This window comes from Rhopalosiphum maidis, chromosome 1, assembly GCF_003676215.2.
Source record: "Rhopalosiphum maidis isolate BTI-1 chromosome 1, ASM367621v3, whole genome shotgun sequence".
NCBI classification, from domain to species: domain Eukaryota; kingdom Metazoa; phylum Arthropoda; class Insecta; order Hemiptera; family Aphididae; genus Rhopalosiphum; species Rhopalosiphum maidis.
This window is the reverse complement of record NC_040877.1, coordinates 56,171,055-56,193,582: the sequence shown is the minus strand read 5'-3', so window position 1 is coordinate 56,193,582 and position 22,528 is coordinate 56,171,055. Positions and strand designations below refer to the sequence as shown.

Sequence of the window (22,528 nt, the reverse complement as noted above, 5' to 3'; positions counted from 1 at the left end):
CTGACAAAGCACCGTATAAGGCGGTTCATTCGCTACACACTTTAAGGTATATAATATAGATTGCAGATACCTACGTAAGATTATATATATATATATATATTATATTATTATATATGTATATATCGAGAGTGAAAATCGAAAACCCCCTCAACAGTCATTATAGTGCAATTAACTGTAGTTGCAAACAAAATGCTGTTTTTTTTATTAAAAACTGGTTCAAAACACTGTTGTAACGATGTATACTTTGATATGTTTTTTTAATGATTAATTATCAAATACCTACAATGGTTTTCATTTAAAAACTCTAAACGCATTTAAACTTCCTCATCGCATACTTAAAAATAATAATACTCAATATTATATCATGATATTACTCTGAGAGTTTGAGTAGATGTGTACTTGATATTATGTTTTAACTTCAATTCTTCAAATGGTTTATATCGATTAGTAATTGGGCTTTTTTATAATATTACTTGTTTAGCTTTATAGCAAACCACATAATGGTGTAACTATATTTTATACATATGCGTTATGAATTCTATTGGTATGTTATAGGTTATTTATTACTATTAGTACGTTCTTACTTATAAGTTAAAAATGTTGATGGTTAACATTCCAATAAAAATTATAACGCTAATAAACATTTATAATTTATATCCTAACATGTTATTTAAAAATATAAATAAATAGACGTCTAAATCATTCAATGCATCTAAATAAATTATTATATATTTTATTTAGTCGACTTGTACATTTATTTTATAATAAGTAATTTTAATACTCGTATCTCAAAATTGTTTTTTAAACAACATGTGTGAATTTAAAAAAAAATAGTAGGTAAACAAATACATGAAATATTTCACTAAAGTTTTCATATTTGTAAAATTAATTATGTAATAAATAAGTAGTAATATTTTTGTCTAAATACTTCAATTGAACACCATAAATATTTATAAGAAATTATAAATCGTGTGTTTACCTGGAACATATTTTGTTACATTATAGTATAGGTATATCTAAAGCATTTTATTTACATATATCCGCATTGTTTTGTTGTTACATTTACGCAACGAAACCATTTACGGCCTTAATGTCTAAAATGCGTGCTAATGAAGTTATACTATAATAATTAATATTCAATACTTTTGGAAGTAGCTATTTTATTACCTTCATTAATTGTTAACATTTAAATAAGTTATTGTGGTATAGGTAATAACATGATAATTCGTGTATCAAAATTTACGACAAAAATGTGTCAGTTAAAATTTCCGAGAAACATTATAATATACATTTAAATATTATTTTCATGTAAAATATTCTATAACCATATTTAAATTAAATTAGAGTATAGCATTTTTTTTTTATTCATATAAATTTGGAGCGTTTTAAAACATATCTATTTTACAAGTTATTTTTTATATACACACAAATAATGTATATTGACACATTTTAGTATGGTAGGTATCATTGTTAAATGTTATAACGTAAGTGCATACACTTTTGATAATTTGAGTAAACAAATCAAGTAAGCGTTTAAGAAATAGCATACGATTCGATCGTGTGTAATTCGATGACAAACGCTATAATATAAAATATGTACAGCGATAGTATTTAGCATTTCAACGTAAGTATACCCGTGACCTTTTCGACCGCCGTCGAAGTAAGTATCTCCTATACTCTATCTAGGTAGTAGGTGTATATAATAAATACACAAAGAAAAAAAGCGGCGCTGATACATGATGCGTATTTAGTGCTTTTCGCAGATAAAATGAGATTTGCGTAATATCATCATGAAATTACCTATATATATAGTGATAATATAGCGAATGTTATAGTTGTTTTATACCATTGTGTACGAAGCATGGAATGTGTTGCACGCAAAGATTGCAAACGAAACGCACGCGATATACCTGTATATACACATATGTCTATCTCGTATACAATATAAAATATATAATATACGCGTAAAAAGAAGATCCTATCCATTAGGCGCGGAGACTATGTATGTATATGTATGTGTATGTGTAAAATAACATGGTGTAAGAATTCACTGATACAGTCAAAACTTTATCGAGACGTGTTGACGTCAATCGTTTTCGTCGTTGTCACCGATGGACATCTAACGGTTTTACATAAGAATCACGTTTGAATATCTATCAGACCTTCCCGAAATCTCGATACACCCTATTTGTGAACATGTGTATACATAATATATACATAAATTAATAGTTTTACTCGTACGTATAATTGTTTATAGAGTTAGCCAACGGGGGAATTGCGTATAATGGTACGCCGTGTATCTACGAGTATATTATGTTCGAAGTTTATAATCAATATTATAATAATATAATATATATCATATTTTGTATTACCCTACAATTCCCGCGCCCTATACCGATAAATATATATAATATGTGTGCTCAGGTACACCTATGCAACATATTATATACCTATAGATATAACTGATATAAGTACATGTAAGAAACATATAACAATATATATATATATATATATTATATTAATATACGAACAAAAATACAATATAAAATTCTACAGGAGTTACAGGTAGACTAGGTTAAGGTAATATAGCGCGGATAAAATCCGTGTGGCTGTTTTTTTTATGTAAATCACGATAACTGGATTGCTCCGGTTATATAACCGAGTATAGTGGCAATAACCGACCGACTGGCGTGTCGGAAGAAAGTTGTCTCTGCGAAACGAAAAATCAAATTGGGTAGGGTTTTGGTTTTGTTTATATTTCCCTCTTACCTTTCTGGCCAATGGTGCAAACATGAAACATCTGACAGCCAGTCTCCACGTCCGCGTAATAACCTCCGATGACTTTGCCGTCGCATGAAAAATTCGTGTCCGGTAAATTGTCAAAGTCCAAATACTGAAAACGTACACACAACAATATGACATTAATGAATGATAGTGTTCGTTGATGAAACCATATGTTCCAGTTTTGAGTTTAGACTAGATAACGAATTTTAATCTACTCCTTATGTCCCACTACCAACCCCTCACACACGCCCAAACAATTTTAACACTTTGAAAACATGATCATGTTTTGACATAAATGATCACAGTTTTATTAGCGTTTTTAATTAAAATTGTTTGTATAACATATAAAAATAAAATTATGTTACACTAAACATTTTATACATGGATATACCTATAAGGTCAGTGCCATAACCAGAATTTTTTTTGAGGAGGGAAGGAGCTCTTAATTTTTTTTCCCAATTTTTACAATGCTAAATACCTACGCATCTTACTTTATACTTTATTATTACTTTATTACTCTATACTTTATGATCTTTTTGATTATTAACTGCTTCCTACACACCTACGTTTTTCTTATGGCTGTAGAATTATGCTAATAATTATGGTATGCATTTCATATAACAATGTATTAACATTATTCTAAACTATAGATTAATGTATTAACTAATTAATATTAATATATTAAAATTTTCTGTAAACATGAAATTTAATTTTGATTCGAATATTGTTATTAAAAAGAATATAATATATTAACCATTAAATTTTACGAATTTAATATAAATTAATACAAAATAAGCCATAGCTTCCTTACACAAAAGGAGATTACTATGAAGCAATTAAATAAATTTAAGTGATTAAAAACATAACAAATATCACAGTTTGTACATGAAATTATGATAAATAATCAACTGTGCGACGGTATACGTTCGTAGTATTCATAAGACGTAATATCAAATGTACAACAAATAAAAATAAACAATAGTCACCAAATTACATTATTTTAAATCATAACATTATGTTTTAAGATTATTGAGGTTATATGTTATATATTTTACTTATATATGTATATAGAGCTGTAATTAGGTACAGTATGCGGCGGGTATTTCGTATTTTTAAGTATATATTGAAAATAACAATGAAATTTAAATTGATCATTTATTTTAACATCATGCATAATTCTAAATCGTCATTACTGTATTTTGACATTTATGAACACAAATCACGAATAATTTATCATACATTTACTTTGAAACATAAATATGTTAATATTTAATAACATAATTTATAAGAAATCTCTGTATACTAATATAATATACTATGGTGCAAAAAAAAAATTTCGGGGGAGGCAATGAGGCACGAATTCACCCCTTCCCCCTGGCTACGGCACTACTATAAATATATTTATGTGATTTCATTTTTAATAGATTGAATGTAATATTCCTTTTGATCATCATTCATCACAACCAGACATCCCTATTCATCAAGACAAAATCTTAGATTAATATAGTCTTATTATTTCAAAAGTTTTGGTTTTGTATTAAAATCAAAAGTATAACACGAAATAAAAAAAATAACGAATCTATATTTGTTATAATAATTGTATCTCCTTGGGAAATTATGTTGCGGCAACTAGACGTAGTGCTAAAATTAGGGACAACAATACCATTTTATATTTATACGAGTATGTTACGTTTGTCACTTTGTCAGTATGTTTTACATGGATACTGTATGATTTTTGATAAATAATAATTTTATAAATCATAGTTATTGAGTTATTTAATGATTTATTTTATTGACAATATAACATTTATTAAATGTATAAATGTATAATTATATTTAAATTGAAAACTATTTTTATTTTTTGGATATCTTGTTTTGGGTCAAAACAATATTATTATTTCATTAAAATTAGTAAATAGTAATTATAAATTACAATACTGTTATTATTCATTTCAATATTTAGTGAATATATATATTATACTTGTATAATACATTATATTACATAACTAATATTTGATGATTTTATTTTTTTTATAATAATCATTAATTAGCGTTACGATTATATTGAAATATTTATCAGTATAACACTAGTTTAATACAAAATACATAAAGTAAGAAATAATAATATTATATGTATATAATACACGCCACTAGAATTAATATATGATTAAATATAAGACAAGTACATATTACATATTATATATTACTAAGTAAAAAAAAAAAAAATCATTATCTGTTTTTTATTAAAAAGTTAAACGTTAAAAGTTAGGAAAATAATTGATTATAAAAAAATATTCTTATTTTTACTTAAGCACTTTTTAGTGTTTTCCATATTTTTTAAATTTAAAATATATATTATTAAGTATGACAGCGAAATGAATCTCAGTAGATATACACCATACGAATATTATGATGATACATTAATGTGGCTTAAAATTATATAATACGTGTATTATTCTTTATATATATATATACATTATATTTAGTAATAAGTAATATATAAGTATCAAGCATGATATTATGTAGATATTATATTAAAATAGTATTATTCAATTAATGTTTCATCAATTTTTTTCTTTTAAATTGTTTATATATTTCCAATGACCATAATTATTATATATTATTAACTGAATCAATCGATATTGTGTTTATAATGTTCTTTAAATCGTTTTCAACGTTGGTATATACGTCATGGCGACGCGTGGATGTGAACAAATATTCATAGCATTGGTATCTAACTGGCGAAAATATAACGAAGTGTATACAAGTAACACATGTCATTTTATAACCAGTTATGAAACCGAGTCCTACGTATCTATAATATTATAGTTATTTTTTAACGTTAACTTATACATTATAGGTATATACTATTTATATACGTATACTGAAAATCAATATACTAAGCGAACTGAATTTGTAATGAATACATCAGCATAATAATTTAAAAATCAGTCGCAATTGCCAAGGATATCGCATATTGTAATTTTTTAAAACACACACTTACACACACGCGGTAATACTAATTTTCAAATACTTTCTCTGCGAGGTTTAGTTAATCGTATATGTCATCATATTATATTCATATTTATCTATTTAAAATGTTTAAAATGATTTGATTTTAAAAATTAAAAACGTGGATAAATAATCAAATCGTTTCGGTTAAAGTGCGTACAAATTAGAATATCCTGTAATTAATTATTGATTTTCGATCGAATTCGTTACGTCAATAGGTACCTACAGTTATGTATATTATTATCTTATATACCTGTGGGCTATAATATAGTTATTTTCGTATAATATTTATATTTAATATTTATTTTTCAGGTGTATAATAAAAAGCTACGTTTAATATACACAACATATTATATATAGGATGTGTAATAAATACACATCACAAACAGTAAACACTTAAACCTAAAAAATTGTTAGTTTTAAAAATTATTTGTAATTTTTTTAAATTTGATGTGTAAAGTGGAGTGGCCTGTAGTTGATATTGTACAGTGTACTATACTATAAGGGCTATATAATATAACTGCACATTACTATGCATTACTGTACAGTATTGTGCTGAATTATACCCCACATGCCCTTTGTAGCCCACAGATTGTTGATCTATATACAATATTTTTAAACATTTAATTGGTTCGAAATTTTCAGAAAAATATTTTATTTCGGAATATGAAACCATACGGTGTCGTCATTAAAAATAAAAAAATTCATATAAATTGCTAAAATAACTATAATGTTAATACTTTTTGTGTAATAATGTGTTTACAGTTAAAAAAAAAAAATCACCCAGTATATTATATACATATAATTACGAACGCATAATAATAACTAACGATTGTGTGTATGTAGTATATACGATTATCCGTCATCTTAAACACCGACAACAATCACCTCAATATTTTACGCGTACGTTATGTGAGCATATTATGTGTTATGACTTATGGGTATAATAGCTGGTACCTCCTAGTATACTATTCCACGGTTTTTCGAGCGTGCCCGAGTTATGTAATTTAGTCAAAACAATCACACACGCTGGAATAGATGCCTACAGAACTGGTGTTTGGGCGTCGGGCGCAAATAATCACTATAACTCTATATCGATACACACTGTGTAATTATTCAGATTTCAGGTATACCTCCAATGTATGTTATTATATTCAGGTGAAGTGTATTTTTCCTAGCCAAGCGACTGTCTCGCCCGCGATCTATTATCGAATATATTGATTTAAAAAACAATTTTAACGCTCTGTCATACTACACAAATCTTATAATACGAGTATAAGACATAATATTATATTAATAATTTATTGTACGAGTACTTACTCCGGGTTGCACGGCGAAAGTGTAAATATTGGCGGCATTCCACCAGCAATTGCAGTTCCACAGCGCGGCTGAAAAAAAAATTTACACAATATAATAAGACGTTATTAAATTAATGAAAAACGTGAGGTTCGAACACAATAATATATTGGGCAGTTGTACAATCCGTCCGGTGAGTACAATATATTAATATAATATATACTACGCGTCTTGCGGGGAACGAATCTATCCAATTCGTTTGACCGACGTAGTTTATGAAATAAAAAATAATAGGTACCTACGTGTATACGGAGTTACAATATAATTAACGTTTTTTTTTCCTCATTAAAAAAATTAATATATAAATGCATAACGAGGGCCAACTGTTATTAAAAACATCGTATACATATAGTAGCTATAGGTCTATCGAACGATTCACACTTTCATAATATATAGACCACATAAAGGACTATTCGGTAGGACTCGTCATTTTCGTGGTATAGTTATTATAATATACACTATAGGTATTATACAGTATTCTCGACAGGATAATAATGTATTTGTAACACGCGAATCGGCTGCGGCTGCGGCTAAATCGTTTCAAAAAATTTAAATTCCAATTCGAGTTTTTTAACGACGTGCCAACTGCTGCCGATAAATCGGGTCGTTATATAACTGTATCTATATGTATGTATATATATATATATAATACATTATATTATTACCGTATATACCGTAGAAACGCCTACACGCGCATAACACAACTACATCATATTATACAGAGTATACGGCAACGAGTCGATGCTGTATCGCGACGAAATCATCTTTCATGTTGTGCGCCACGGTCGCGGACCGCGACCTTTTGTATCGGATTATCGTCGTCGTATAATGTGTATTGCGCGGCCTGTGGACGCGCCATAGAAACGGCCAAAGCATCGTCATACCCATGCCCGCGGGATATTATATATATATATAGAAATAGGAGGAAAGATATGAGAGGAAAAAAACCGACGAGGATGCTGTGGTGGACTATATGTCTGCGCGGTGTATATGCACGTATGGTGTGTATTGTATACATAATTTGGTTGGCTAATAAAGTTGTGAAAAAAAAAAACAAAAACCGAAAAGCAAAAAATTACGCCTTATTAAACCGATCTCTCATCCGTGGATATGTGCGACCTCGGCAACCGAGCATGACCTCTCTTCTCGGCCGGCCCGGTGTCGAGACCTATGATCCGCCGCGGCGTGGTGTACCGTAATATAAGTCGTAGGTATACAATAACATAGGACTGTTGTATGGGATGCGGATAGAAAGAGTAAACAATCGCGCGGTCTGCGAGCCGGGTAAAAGAACCGATGGGTTTTTTTTCGGGGAGTTGCGCGTCCCAGATAACGAAATTTTTATTTTGTCAACGTTTTTTCTCGGTCATTCGCCGCGTTCCATGGTTTCGGACGCGCCAGTAAACCGCTGTTATAATATTATTTTAACACCGATAAATGATGTTATACTGCGGTGTATAAATGAAAAATATTTCAGGAAAACGTCGGCAAAACACTGGTTTATTAGGGATTTTGTGCATGGCGCCCGCATAATATGCGTAAGTCGCTGTCGTCGAAATTTTAAAATTTGCTGATCATGAATCCAATGTAATCCCATATATATTATGTATTACATAACAGTGGCGATTATGTATTTGACAAAAAGTATTGATGCTATAAATATTACGTGTTATACATATTATTATTTATTACCATTAGTATAGCCTATGATACCTATTTTATAAATGTTATACGAGTTCAGAGCTTAGTGTATTGTACAGTCAAAGTTTCTAAATATCAAGTAAAATATTCCACAAATTTGAACGTCTTATTGAAATTGTAACAATTGTATTATAGCGCATATACAGTGATTTATTTAAAAAAAAATTAAATCGTGCGGATAGCTATTTTAATATTATAGTATTATAACTGTAAAAATATAAATTCACCGGATACTTAAAACTTACAATCGATCGCATGAATCACGATTCTTTATAATATACACATTGTATTCATTAGTATAACTATATTAATAGTTTATTTATATTTATCATAATTGTACTAAAAAAACCGTTTTTATTGTTTTCAATTATTTATTGGCCGTCAACACGTTTTTTATGGATTACAATTCGGTCACACGATTTCGTAAACAATACCAAAGTTGAATATTTAAATGGTTTGTCATATTGTGGGTATTATAAAAATATTTTTCTGTTCATATAATATAATATATTAATAAAACAAATACATCTACTTAAATATTGTGTTATGCAAAATTGTCTGCTTGTTGGTTCGCTTGATTACGATTCCTAGACCAAACCGCACAACACATTATTATGAAATGTTCTGTTAAAACCACAGGTAGATATGTTTGATTTGTATATCCTTGATGAACTGCATTACCATAATATTAGATATCATAAAATGGTTTGTCAAGCTTTATCCAAATTTCAAATGACCTAAATTGTCACATATCTAAACTCTCGTGTACGTTTAAATCACATTTTATGTATACCGCATTCATACGTTTATATACTCGTTTGAGTTCACAGACTGTACGGTTTCATACAGATCCTCGTAAAACTCAGTTATATCTGAATCACAGAGAAAGATTTCATAATAATATACAATTATATAACTATTGTTGTTTTGGAATTTGATTTGAATTCAAAGAAATTTTTCAATAGTTAGTTTTTAAAGTATTTGCATTATTCTGGTTAATTCCACTATTTCCCTTACGTATACTATGATCAGCTATTTATTTAATTGCTAATATTATTATTAATATTGCGCGTATTTTTTTTTGTGATACCTAATGGCTAATATATTATAGCGAAATCTTATAAATACTTTTGCGTATAGTGGAGTTATTTTGTTATGTTTGCGTGTGTTTGTTGCAGTCTTTCTATTATTAGATTTGTCCATTTTATAATAAATTATCTATTTTAACATTTCATTATCAACATATTATTTCTACCATACGTACGCTGCAGTTATCGTGCAGTTTCCAGACGGGTTGGTGAAAAATTTAAATTGAATTTCTTTTTGTCGCCGTCTTCGAATTACGTCTTATACTGTACACAATAATAAATAATAATACACCCGCCATTTTTCAATTTGAAATTGTTTTTTCCTATTATTATCTTCTTCATTATATTTTTTTATTTACAAATTGAATTTAATATTGGTTTCGTTACAAACTCTTTTTGTGGTGTATGGGTGTTATGTCACAAACATCATGAACGCGTAATATGTTACTTGGACGCATGTAAACACAAAGTATATACCTTCTTTAGTGTAAATTCCGCCAGAAAAGAATCATGTAAAAATATAAAATCAATAAATATTTTAAGAAAAAAAAAACATAATATTCATAATAGTAAAATATCCTACAATCTTACATTAAATAATAATTAGGCGTATTATGTCAAAATATAATATAAAACTTAAAACTAAAAAGTTAATTAAAAATTATTAAATTACTTTGTATATAATATTATGAAAAATAATAATACATTTTCCAAACTAATTAAATATATGTTTAATGTTAAATTATTATTATAACTATTTATAGCGTTCTCTGTATTATTTTTTTTTTATTTTTAGCTTATTTTATTAAGATATTATAAGTACTATTAAGTTTTATATACCTAATGCCTACATAAGTTTTGGTTTGAAATTCAATAAAATATTAGTAAAAAAGTATACATTTCGGTCTCTTTAATAAAATTAATTTTTTATATGACTAATAAAAATATTTATAAGCATTTGTAGTTCTATTTATATCTATAGTTTGATCAACCTACAAATAAGGGAGGAATGCTGCATCATTGTTATTATAATTTTCAACAAGGTAATCGGAAAACTTAACTAATTCTATGGTTGTTGGGCATGATAAGATCATTTTTAAATATAAATAAATTAATCAATTTATTCGAAACAATTAATAAATAGCAATTTCAGTAATTTCTACGTATGTCATCGCAACGAATGTTGATGTAGTTAATGTGGAAATTGGCAAGGCCTTAACTCTGATGAAGTTTCCTTACACCCATTAAGGTAAGAAAATTAAACTAGCGGAACTTACATTAGATCTTTTCATCTCCTTTTTAACAAATCAGTATCCCGACTAAATTATCCGGTCAATTATGAATATAAATATTATATAGTATAATATTATACTGAAGTGAATGAATTTTTAGAAACCGCAAATATAGACGACCACTGTATATTTAACACGATACACAATATGTAAGATATAATGCGTGTATAACTAAAGTACCGTAGTACAGAATGTTCAGTTTAAACGAAGATATGTTCACATTTTCAAGGTAATAAGTAATAACATTAATAACTAATAGCCACGATCAATGAATATGAAATGTGAATCGTGAACCACTCTGGCGATGTCGAACATATATAAGTATACAGAATGGTTCACCGCAAGAATGCGCACCCACATTTTTTCATAAATAATAATAATAGTGAATTTATTTAAAATCAGATTTTTGGAATCTGTATACTATATAGTATACCTAAAAATTATGATATAATACCTAAAATAATTATTATGTTTGTGGTTCGTCTTAAATAATGGTGAAAGAGACTAGGAAGGACTTACGAAATTGACCATATAAATGTGGCTCTTCTTTTTTTACATTATTTTACTGATAAATCGTGCTGAGAGTATGCACTTAGTTTTGTTTAAGTTTATAGCATAAACTTCATACTGTTTTGGACATATCTGGTCAGTTGTCATACACCATCACTCCGATAATTAATCTTTTGTTTTGTGTTGAGCTCGTAATTTTTTTTTTAAATACCTATTACGTTTATTTTAGTATCTTTTTTTGTTTATTTTGTTCGCAAAATGTTTTATTATTTTATAAAAAAATTATCGCGATAGATTTTGAAATTAAATCATTTCAATAATACGTTTAAGACGTAGCTCCTGAAAAATGACTTATAAATTATGTTATAACTGATAACCTGCCGGCATGTGCGTGCGCTTAACCATCGATACGCATTACGTATATTATATCACATTAAACATGTTCTACACGATATATATTTCACTCTCGGACAGTATATAGAACTGCTATGTCGAGAAAATCTGAAACGATTGTTTACTAATTACGAAACACCGTGTTATACAGCGAGTAATCGCATAGACTAAATTCGGTAACTGATATCTGAAAAAAAAACAGGAAAGTACAACTTTTACCGAACTTTTAAATTTAACAATCGAAAAAGCGTACGTAAAAATAAGTAAAATAAAAAAGTCACAAAACTCGAGATAAAAATAATATCAAAAAAAACTGTTGCGTCGTCCTGGGTTACCTCGGCCATATGGTAAAAACTCCGCGTGCCGCCCGTCACGTTACACACACACACACACACGTTAAATATTATGCAGGCGCGCGTCGACACGATTCTGTCATAATTATTATCGTTATCGTCGTCGTCGTCTCGTTCGTCGTGTGTCGCTCTCCTCGCGTGACCAGCGCGCGCGCGCGCCCGTTCGCGATTGTAGCAATAGTCTTATCATTATTTATTATAATAATATACAATATACACACTATAACATATTCCGTTGTTCGGTCGAACCCACCACTTCGAGCAGGACTACTTGAATATACTATTATAGTATTATTGTAATACGCGGCAACATACTTAAATAACGTAATTTCGTGTGTCAATGTATATGATGCATATACATTACGTCTGTACATAATTATTATATTACCTATGTGTAGATAATGCGGTATCTGCAGACTCGATAAAAACACATCTGAATCGGATACCACCGCTGACCGCTATCATACGGAACAAATTCAATCTCGATATGTGAGAAAATCTCGATTCTCCCCTTGTATTGATATAACTAATTCCGAACACGACTATTGAGTTACTAATTTTTTTTAAATAAAAAATTTAATAGACTTAAAAATATAAATATTATATTTTTACCAAAATAAATTTTAATTAATATTTTTGAATAATGAATTTTTACACTTAAAATTAAATTAAGGTTCCAACAGTTAATTATAAATATTCCCATTTATCCTCCCCCCTAGACAGGCTTCAGATTCGCCCTTGGACTCTTATATCTAGTTTATTGTTTGCATTACCGAGCCTATCCTTATTCAAATAAGTCGTTAATATTTTTAATAATGTAGTAGCTATAATTGCTGCGGAAGTTATGTAAAAGATCAATACAAAAATCAACAAATATTTACAATAACAACATTATTAGGTATAATTTTGGTCAGATTTATTTTCCAAATACTTTTACATGTTGGATAGGCACTAAAGTAATTTCTCTCCACTTGTTCGACATATTTAATGTAATTACTAGTTTATAAATCATGCGGTACCTAAACCATATGTATAGTATATTATCACAATACTACGCACGTGTATTCACAAGGTCGTAATAAGGAGAGAGAAGGGCAAAGAGGACAAGTGCACTAGGTCACCAAATTAAATGATACATTTATAGTTTTTGTTATTAATTTGATTCAAAAAATACATAACCTATCTTAAGCATCTCATGACAAAAGAGTTGAATAAAACCACCAATGTTACACTTCTAAAAAAACGTATGTCTCATACATTCCAAGTATGTAAATTAATTACTATTATGTGATTAGTGAACGAAAATCTATATGCTCTAACAATATTTTTGTATTTAAAATTAAGTGTGAGGACTGAAGAGTATAAATTGGAAAACTAGAAAGTGTATATGTGTAGTTACTAAATTTTGAAAATTCTAATATTTGTATACATGTTATAACTCATAACGTTATAAATTATTGTTTTTATTATTATTATAAATTTTTAAAATACAAATACCTATTTAATATAATAGTACATCTAGTTCTAGTACATTTAGTATAATTGTACACATTGTTAAAATAATAAATTATTTTTAGTTAAATTTCTAAAAAAACTTATTTAGCCAAATTGTTTATTTATTTATTGTATACGTATTTATTAATATTAATATTACTGTTTATTTACGAATTATAATATTAAAAGTATAAAGATGATTAAACGTCAGTAATGATTATTAGCTTGACACTGCGTATTTAGATGTACTTATTACACGTACAATAATGTAAATACTATGAACATAAACACGGGCGTAGACTTTTATCGTCCTAATACAGAGGTAGCGGAGAACGAACCAATTATGACCAAGAAGGCAGAATGTAAGGGTCAATAGATTAATTTAAAAAAGAATGATTTTTTTTATCAATTAGTAATTTATGGGTTGAAGACAATATTTCATGAATATTTTAGTGAATAGGTCAACGTCGCGATTATTTTCAAAATAAAAGTTAAAGATAATATTATATATTTATTTACAGAAGCAACAAAACAGTGAATGATATGAATGATAATAAAAATATTTTAGTGAATTAAAGTGTCGCGTATGATGTTTTCACAAAAAACAATCTCATATTTTTTTTTACAATCCAATAATAGTACATCATTTATCGCAATATAGTATCATATTATTTAGTTTAAAAAAATGATTTTATTTCGGTAGATTTTATTCGTTTGAAAACGAAACTAATATTAAATGTATGATCATGAATGTTGAGTTTTGTTTCTACGACGAGTAGTAAAAAATATAGCAATCGTATATTATTATTAAATACGCAGTCACACAGTCATATAATAATTATAGGTACTCTTGAGTTGTTTATGCAAAAATATACCAATATAAATTACGCACCTAGTATTAATTATTAAGCAATATATATTTTATAGTCTGGAAAACATTTTTTTTTTTATTATTATTCCTTCTATAGGTACTTAAACACTTATAACGTAATAAAAAACAATAAATCTAGTAATTTTGGTTATTAACTTTTCTGTTATTAAATAAAAAATAATATGTACATATATGTACCTACTATTCTAGTAAAAGGAATAATAAAGTCAATTAAAAGTTTATTTTTTATTTATTTTTACTATTTTTAGATAAAAACTAGTATTTCCAACTTGCAGCAATCAAAGCAATGATATAATATAAACATTCGCGATTACATCTTTTTTTTTTAAATAATATCTTGCAGGGGTGCCTATACGTATTATATACAACTATAGAAGTATTGATTACGCTCATACAGGTGACGGATGCTATTGAAATATTATGTAAAAAAAAATAATAGTAAAAATAAAAATAATAATATAGTACACCTCCAACTTATTCACACAATATTTATTACGTATACTATGTATTGGACTTTGGTCATTGATAGTTAGATTAAGGCATCGATTCGCAATCATACAATGCACATCATGCAGAGTATACACAAAACTCATGCGAATTATGATATTATTTGTATTTTGTACATTATTTTAATATTTATAATGGATACCTTTCGCCGGTGAGAAATTTTTACCGTATCGACCGGTTTCGTTGTTGCGTCTTAATCGACGGACTCTGATTATTAGATTATCGCCGCTTCGGTAGGCTCGTTGTGCGATTAACGAGCGTGTCGCGCAGCAAACGTACATACTACTGGTAATAGTGTAATAATAATAAAATAATAAGTGCGTCTATACGGCCTACGCGTGGTGCGACTTTTTACAATCACACACATATATACTAATATAATAACGGGGCGCTTGAAATAAAAAATAAAATAACACGTTTAAATCTGTGTATAAAATAGGAACGATCGCGTGTTGATCGACTATGTATTTTATCGTGATAAACTCTGTGTGTGTATGTTTAGGTGCTAAAAGCGACCGTAACCTACGCCAACCACGTATTTTCGGAAATAGTGTTGCTTATCAACGGAATTGATAGAAGACCTAAGTCAGACTAAATAAGAAGTGCCGTTCGCTCATATCCCGTGACCTATACTGCCATACATAATATAATATTAGTAATATTACACTATTACATATAGATTATAGGAATCTATATATAAATATATTACATGCACTTTAAACCTGTTGACGTACGTAAAAATGTTTGTAGCTCAGAAAAAGTACCCTCACTATTATGTCATTGTAATGTAAAGAGTAATACAAAAATCTACAAGCACATTCCTATTGTGAATTAATTTAAGTTTTTAAAAGTTTTAACTGTACCTAATTGCTACAAATAAAAACTATTCGACTATGGAAAGACTATGACAAAGTCACAATATTACTGCCATTTATTGGTATAACGTATAATAACTATAGTATAGTTGTTAATTTTATGAGGACGATAAACCCGGATGTGTTGTCTTCGTCATACAAATGCATCCAATACATAGCAAATCTGTATTCGGTAGAATTCATTTTGAGTAATTTAATTTAAATATAAGGGTGAATTGATCTATATAATCAAATTTAAAGGTAAAAGAGTATAAATACTCCAAGACATCTCGTCTAGAACTTTTAAAATAAGATTTAACTTACAACTATATAAAATATAACAATTTCAAAACACTTGTTATTCACCTTAAAATTAAAATATCAATAAAATCCAAGGTGATGTCCCCTAAAAACTAGAGCCAAGATAATATTATTATATTTAAATTAAGTCCAATTTACTATAGTACTGATATTAAAGCACAAAATGGATATTCTGAGACACAAATTGACTATATTGTACTTTTGTAAGACAAAGGCCAACACTTCAAGATGTAGCGTTAACCCCTTTCTGCATGAATTAATTATTAAAAAAAAAAATACATGTGAGGGTTTAAGATGACATGGAAAAATGGTTAAAAAATATTTTGACCATTTTTGACCTTTAAAAAGCCTTAAGTTTAATATGTGCCATAATTGGCACAATGTACACCAAAAGTATGTATGTGCCGTATTTAATATGTATATTAATATATATTAAACGATATATTTATACATGGAGTGCCATATATGGTACAAATTATCTGAACCGTATTGCGCGTTGTGTCACATATGACACATAATTAATGTTCGTCATAACTTACAAACTATTATAGCTAAAAACATATACTTAAGTTTTTTGGAATCAAGACGAAAATTCCAATCTACTAGTATTATTGTTTTTGATGATCGGTGATAAAGAAGTCCTGGTATCAAAATATAAACACGTGCATAGATTGATAATGACACACCAACAACTTTATTAGGATTTTATTAATTATAGTACGCAATTTTAACGCTAGATAGAAGTACTTTAGATACAGTTTGTTTAGTTTTTCGTGCCGAATATGTATGAATTAATGGAATCGGATAATTCTTAAGTGAAATAAACGAAAAAAACTAATTTGTGCCATTTTTGGTACAATATGCAGAAAGGGGTTAATAAATAATATTTTCAATATCTGTAAAGGTGTTGTAACCAGAAGGATGTTTTAAGTGTTAAAACATTCCTCGCTTCGTATTTATACACTAAAAATATATTTGTTATATATTTCACTTAATATCTACAAAATACGTTGTCATATTTGATATTATTTATTAATATGAAGATTGATGACTACAAATTATTATAATTGTCTGTATGGATCCTAACAAATTATATTTTAAAACAAAATAGAAAAATTAAAACCACCCCGTTTACATGCCTGTTAACAACGATATTTTTCTCAATAATAAAATATTCGTTAAGAGATAAAATATAAAACTATCTTTTTTCCGAAATACATATTTGCATTATTAGGTTATGATTTAATATCTTTTCCTCATACATTGATACATCGTCGTAATTCTCGTGATCAAATAACATAAAATTATATTATTGTACGTGATCTTAAATATATATATATATACATGTACATCGAGGCCATTATATATAACGCTGTATATGATTTATGTGAATGCATTTTAAATACTAAAGTTCAAACACCATGATTGATGTAGTTATATAATATATATATATATATATATATAGACTAAAACGTACTGCGGTATATTTTTAGGTACACTTGTACACTGCAGCTACAGCCCTTGTATATAATATTGTACACGAGTTGAATCGAATTAAAGTAATTACGGCAAATTAGTACGTTCAGATCGCGATATTTATAGACGCATATACCCAATAATTATTATCTGAAATAATTAATAATAATATACAGAGTTTCGATCATTTATGTTTTTACGCAATATATAATCCAGTTTGGTATCAATTGTTTTACCGCTGGAAAATCTTAATTCGACCTAAGCTGTTTCTAACTAATTTAATCTGTAGTGACTTCAAGGCGACTCAAAAATGAACAATACAATGCGTGTTTTAAAGCGTGACTTTGTCCAAGGGCGGCCTTAGAAGTAAAAAAGTACACATGTACGAAAACATATACATTCTGTCTACCCCAGTTATAATTTTTACCCATACATTATACGATTTTATTATGGTAAACAATAATTAAAATCGGAACCGCATTACGATTGTTTGGAAACAAAACAAAATTAGCGAATTGTTGTTTAGACTTATCATTTAATCTTTTATTTTTCTGTGGGCGTTTTTCGAAAACTCGTAGATATAGATATGCAAATCGGAGTCAATTCGTACAATTTTTTTTTCATATCTCCACAAAACCTTATAGCACAATGTATTACAGGGGCGCAAGTATATAGGTGCTATTATAACGTTATAAAATTATTATATAATAACGAAGGTCGTAAATAATACGGTTATTATTACAGTTTATACCTATTATTTATATTATGTTATGGGTGCCTATGTGTATATAATTTTTTATATTGCCGATTTTCTTACTCATTGTGTCACTTTTTCATTATTATCTGCAATAGGTATTTGGTTTGTTTAATTCTAATATAAGCTATTTTCCATAGGTACAATAGCGATCGAATAAAACCAATTTTAATCCACACCACACGAATATATTGCAAGTGCCTATATATTAGGTATACACACATTGGTATTTTTTTTCTATGTTATAAATATTCTTAAAAACGATAATCGATATTTTGGAGACACCCACTACGCGTTACGTAAATCAAGGCTCGTGTTTACACAACTAATAACACACGAACGACAACGAAAAAAAAACAATACAATTCTTCTGCGCCCGAAAAATATATAACATATATATATATATATTATTTATTATTATTTACGAACTGCCAATATAATATTTATAATATAATATCCATTTGGACATATGATATACCTATACCTGTATATGCGTATGTGTATGCATGTATAATAATAATGGCATTTTCATGCTATTCCAGTCCGTATTATCATCCGTTTTAATTTATTATTTTTTCTTTTAAATACTTTTATTCAACTCGTATTTAGCGTAAAAGATATCTCTGTATAGCTATATAATAACATAATATAACACGATACGGGTCGAACCGGCTGTCGTACACACGTAGTAGGCTGTAGTAATAGTAATAAAAAGAATAATCCGAACACGTATACAGTATAATGTGACAGAGTGTGCATATGTGTGTTATTAAAACGCAATTTTTTTTCACTGTGTCAAAATATAATCTGCTTTCTATTGTTTGTTCTACGGAGCTGCGGCGGACGATAATCGCACTTACACGCGACTGGAATCACGCCCAGACCGCCGCCGCCGCCGTTGAAACCCATATATATGCGACGTGCAGGTACTATATATACTACGGCATACGTATATATACAATAGGCATTATAGGTAGGTATACTTTTGCCAACGCGATATAGTGACACCTGCAACAATATACCTATGTCGTATAATAAATAAATTTAGTGGACCTACCTATACAATATAAATGTAAGCTCTCGCCCGTGATGCGGCTCTCAAAATTTGACGTGATTTCGGTCAGCGCGACTAATTGACTGTCGCACAAAATGCACACGCGCGTTCTTTAATTCATAAATATATTTATTATTATTATATTGATATACGAGTATGTGTGTCGATGAATTTTATCACCGTTTCGATATTGCAGCAGGTATAGGTAAATTGTAAATAACATATGCCGGCCATTATACCCACCCACTGACGATAAAATGTGTGCTGCATTGGACGCAAATTAGGCAGAAGTATATAAAATTATTTTGGTTTTTTTATATACTAACGATAAATATATAACAAGGTCGAATCACAGTGATAAATGATAATGTAATATTTTGTGAAATTTATCAATTAGATACCTACGTAGGATGCAAATCAAACTAAAACCCCATTAACTGTATATATATACTTTTATATTATATATTAATACTATCCACAACTCGTGCTGAACGAATAATAACATTATTTACATCGCTCAATATGCTATAATAATGTGTCACCATTAAATATATTTATGGCGATGACAAATTTTTTCAAATAAGATTAAACGGTTATTATTTATTTTCTCTTTATTAAATGAGTATTATTATATCAGTGTGTAGGCGCTATATTATAAAATCGTTTTGGTCTTTAAAAAACTATCCATTTAAACTATACAGATAGGTAATTTATTTCATCAATAAATAATGTTGTAATTTTTAAATTGTATACTAGCAATATCATATATGATAGACTTGAAAATAAATGTAGTGCGTTATTAATGGATCATACACAACGGTAACAATATTAGCTGCAACGTAGCAGGTATACCAAACCTATATATACTTATTTAATCTTGTTTGACTAATATATAATAATATATAACTAAAAAAATGTGATCGTTCAAAACCGTTGCAATTTTAATTATAAGTTTATTAATTATTATCATCAACTTGCGTAAAAAAAATCATATATATTAGGTCATCAAGTTGTTTATTTAATAAAATCAAAATAAAGGTACCCACTTAGTACTTACATAATATATCTAGTATATTTAATATATATATATAATAAATATTATATGTATATAACTATATTTAACAATCCATGATGCCGACGCAGATGAAAGAAAAAAATAAATATTACTTTTCAAATGTAAATTTTAATTTAAAAAACAATTTTAATAAAATTCATATTTTTCATAGATATTAGGTATACGTACAATACCTATAGTCTATTATATATTGGTCATATAATTAATGTCCATCGTTACATTATTATGAAACCAGAGTTGTAGGTAGGTTATATTCTGCAATTTCAATGTGTACAGTACATATATATACGTACACGTACGCAGACAGACAAAATGACCGCATCACTTTCTCCGGGAAGTTAAAACAATTATAATCCTTAGTGTGTAACGTTTGTTCAAACATCGGCATAAACCAGAATATAATAATATATAAACTAAATTTACCAACCCACATTTTTTTAAGCAAATTTGAGCAATATATCTCAAATATATTAAATTAAGAATGCAACTCTAATGCAAAATAATATATTATGTTTAGATTATATAAATGCATTTTCATTGGCTGTTATACGTTTTGGTATTATAATTTTATTTGTTTAAGTAATACAATATAATATGCATCCATTTAGCTATCGTATAAGCTTTTTGATTTTTAATGTAATAGACATATATAACAAATCGTTGACAAAAAAATGACAGTAATTCTTCTGTGATGTATATATATTATACATATATATTATACATATTATACACATTATATTATAAGTCAAAAATTGAAATACGTAATATAGTCTGACGTGAGTGAATGAGTGATGTCTATATAATATTATATATTTTAATATTTAATGTCTGTGTTCAAGCAGTGATAATATGACCAAATCGTTACATAACAACGAAATATTAATAAGTACACTATAATAATATAATGTACACTTAGTATTCTTCTTGTAATGAATGGTATGAAAAAGCAATAAAAAACTGTAAGTATTTCATAATTTTAAGTTAGCACTGCAATGCAAAATATTATTACTCCTTTTGAGTCGATCGAAGCGTGCTTACAACTCTACTACAGCTGGAGGCGAAAATACTACCTATACTTATATAGTATAATATTATAAGCTCGGGGACTAGAATTCAATTTTTTTTAATCGACATTTAAAAACGACCAAATTCGTAAATAGTTTTATTCACTTCGCTATTAATGTCTCATCAATGGCGTAACAAAGAAGAACCTAGCGTTATTTTTCCCTCTCCCATAGAATATTTTAACCTCTTATACGTTTTTACTTTTTAGTCCATCCAAGTTAAAATCTAAATTATTGCATAAAACTAAAAACTTATCAAGTGTTCAATGTGTAAAATAATAACAGTGTTATAATATATTAATATTGAGTGTGTACGAGTAAACCTGTTTGAAAAAAATCAAAACACACTACATATATTATCATAACGATATGACCCAAAACAGATTCAGTGATTCGGCTATACTAAATATAAAAAGAGAATTATATCTTATAATAAGGTAATCATCGACAATGATAGTTTATAAACATTTACATCTAAATATAAGTGTATAAAATAATAATTGTAAAATATAATATTAGAGTATTAATAGTTATTTTGTTGTTTACAT

General features: G+C 28.1%; 1 protein-coding gene across 1 annotated transcript in view; it reads right to left on the bottom strand.

Annotated features, from left to right (window-relative positions):
- Window positions 1-22,528, bottom strand: part of LOC113549684 (RNA polymerase II degradation factor 1-like) — a 53,675-nt gene that overhangs the window by 9,003 nt on the left and 22,144 nt on the right. The window contains 2 exon segments of the mRNA XM_026951090.1: window positions 2,770-2,893; window positions 7,117-7,184. Of these exon segments, the coding sequence (XP_026806891.1) occupies window positions 2,770-2,893; window positions 7,117-7,184 (192 nt within the window).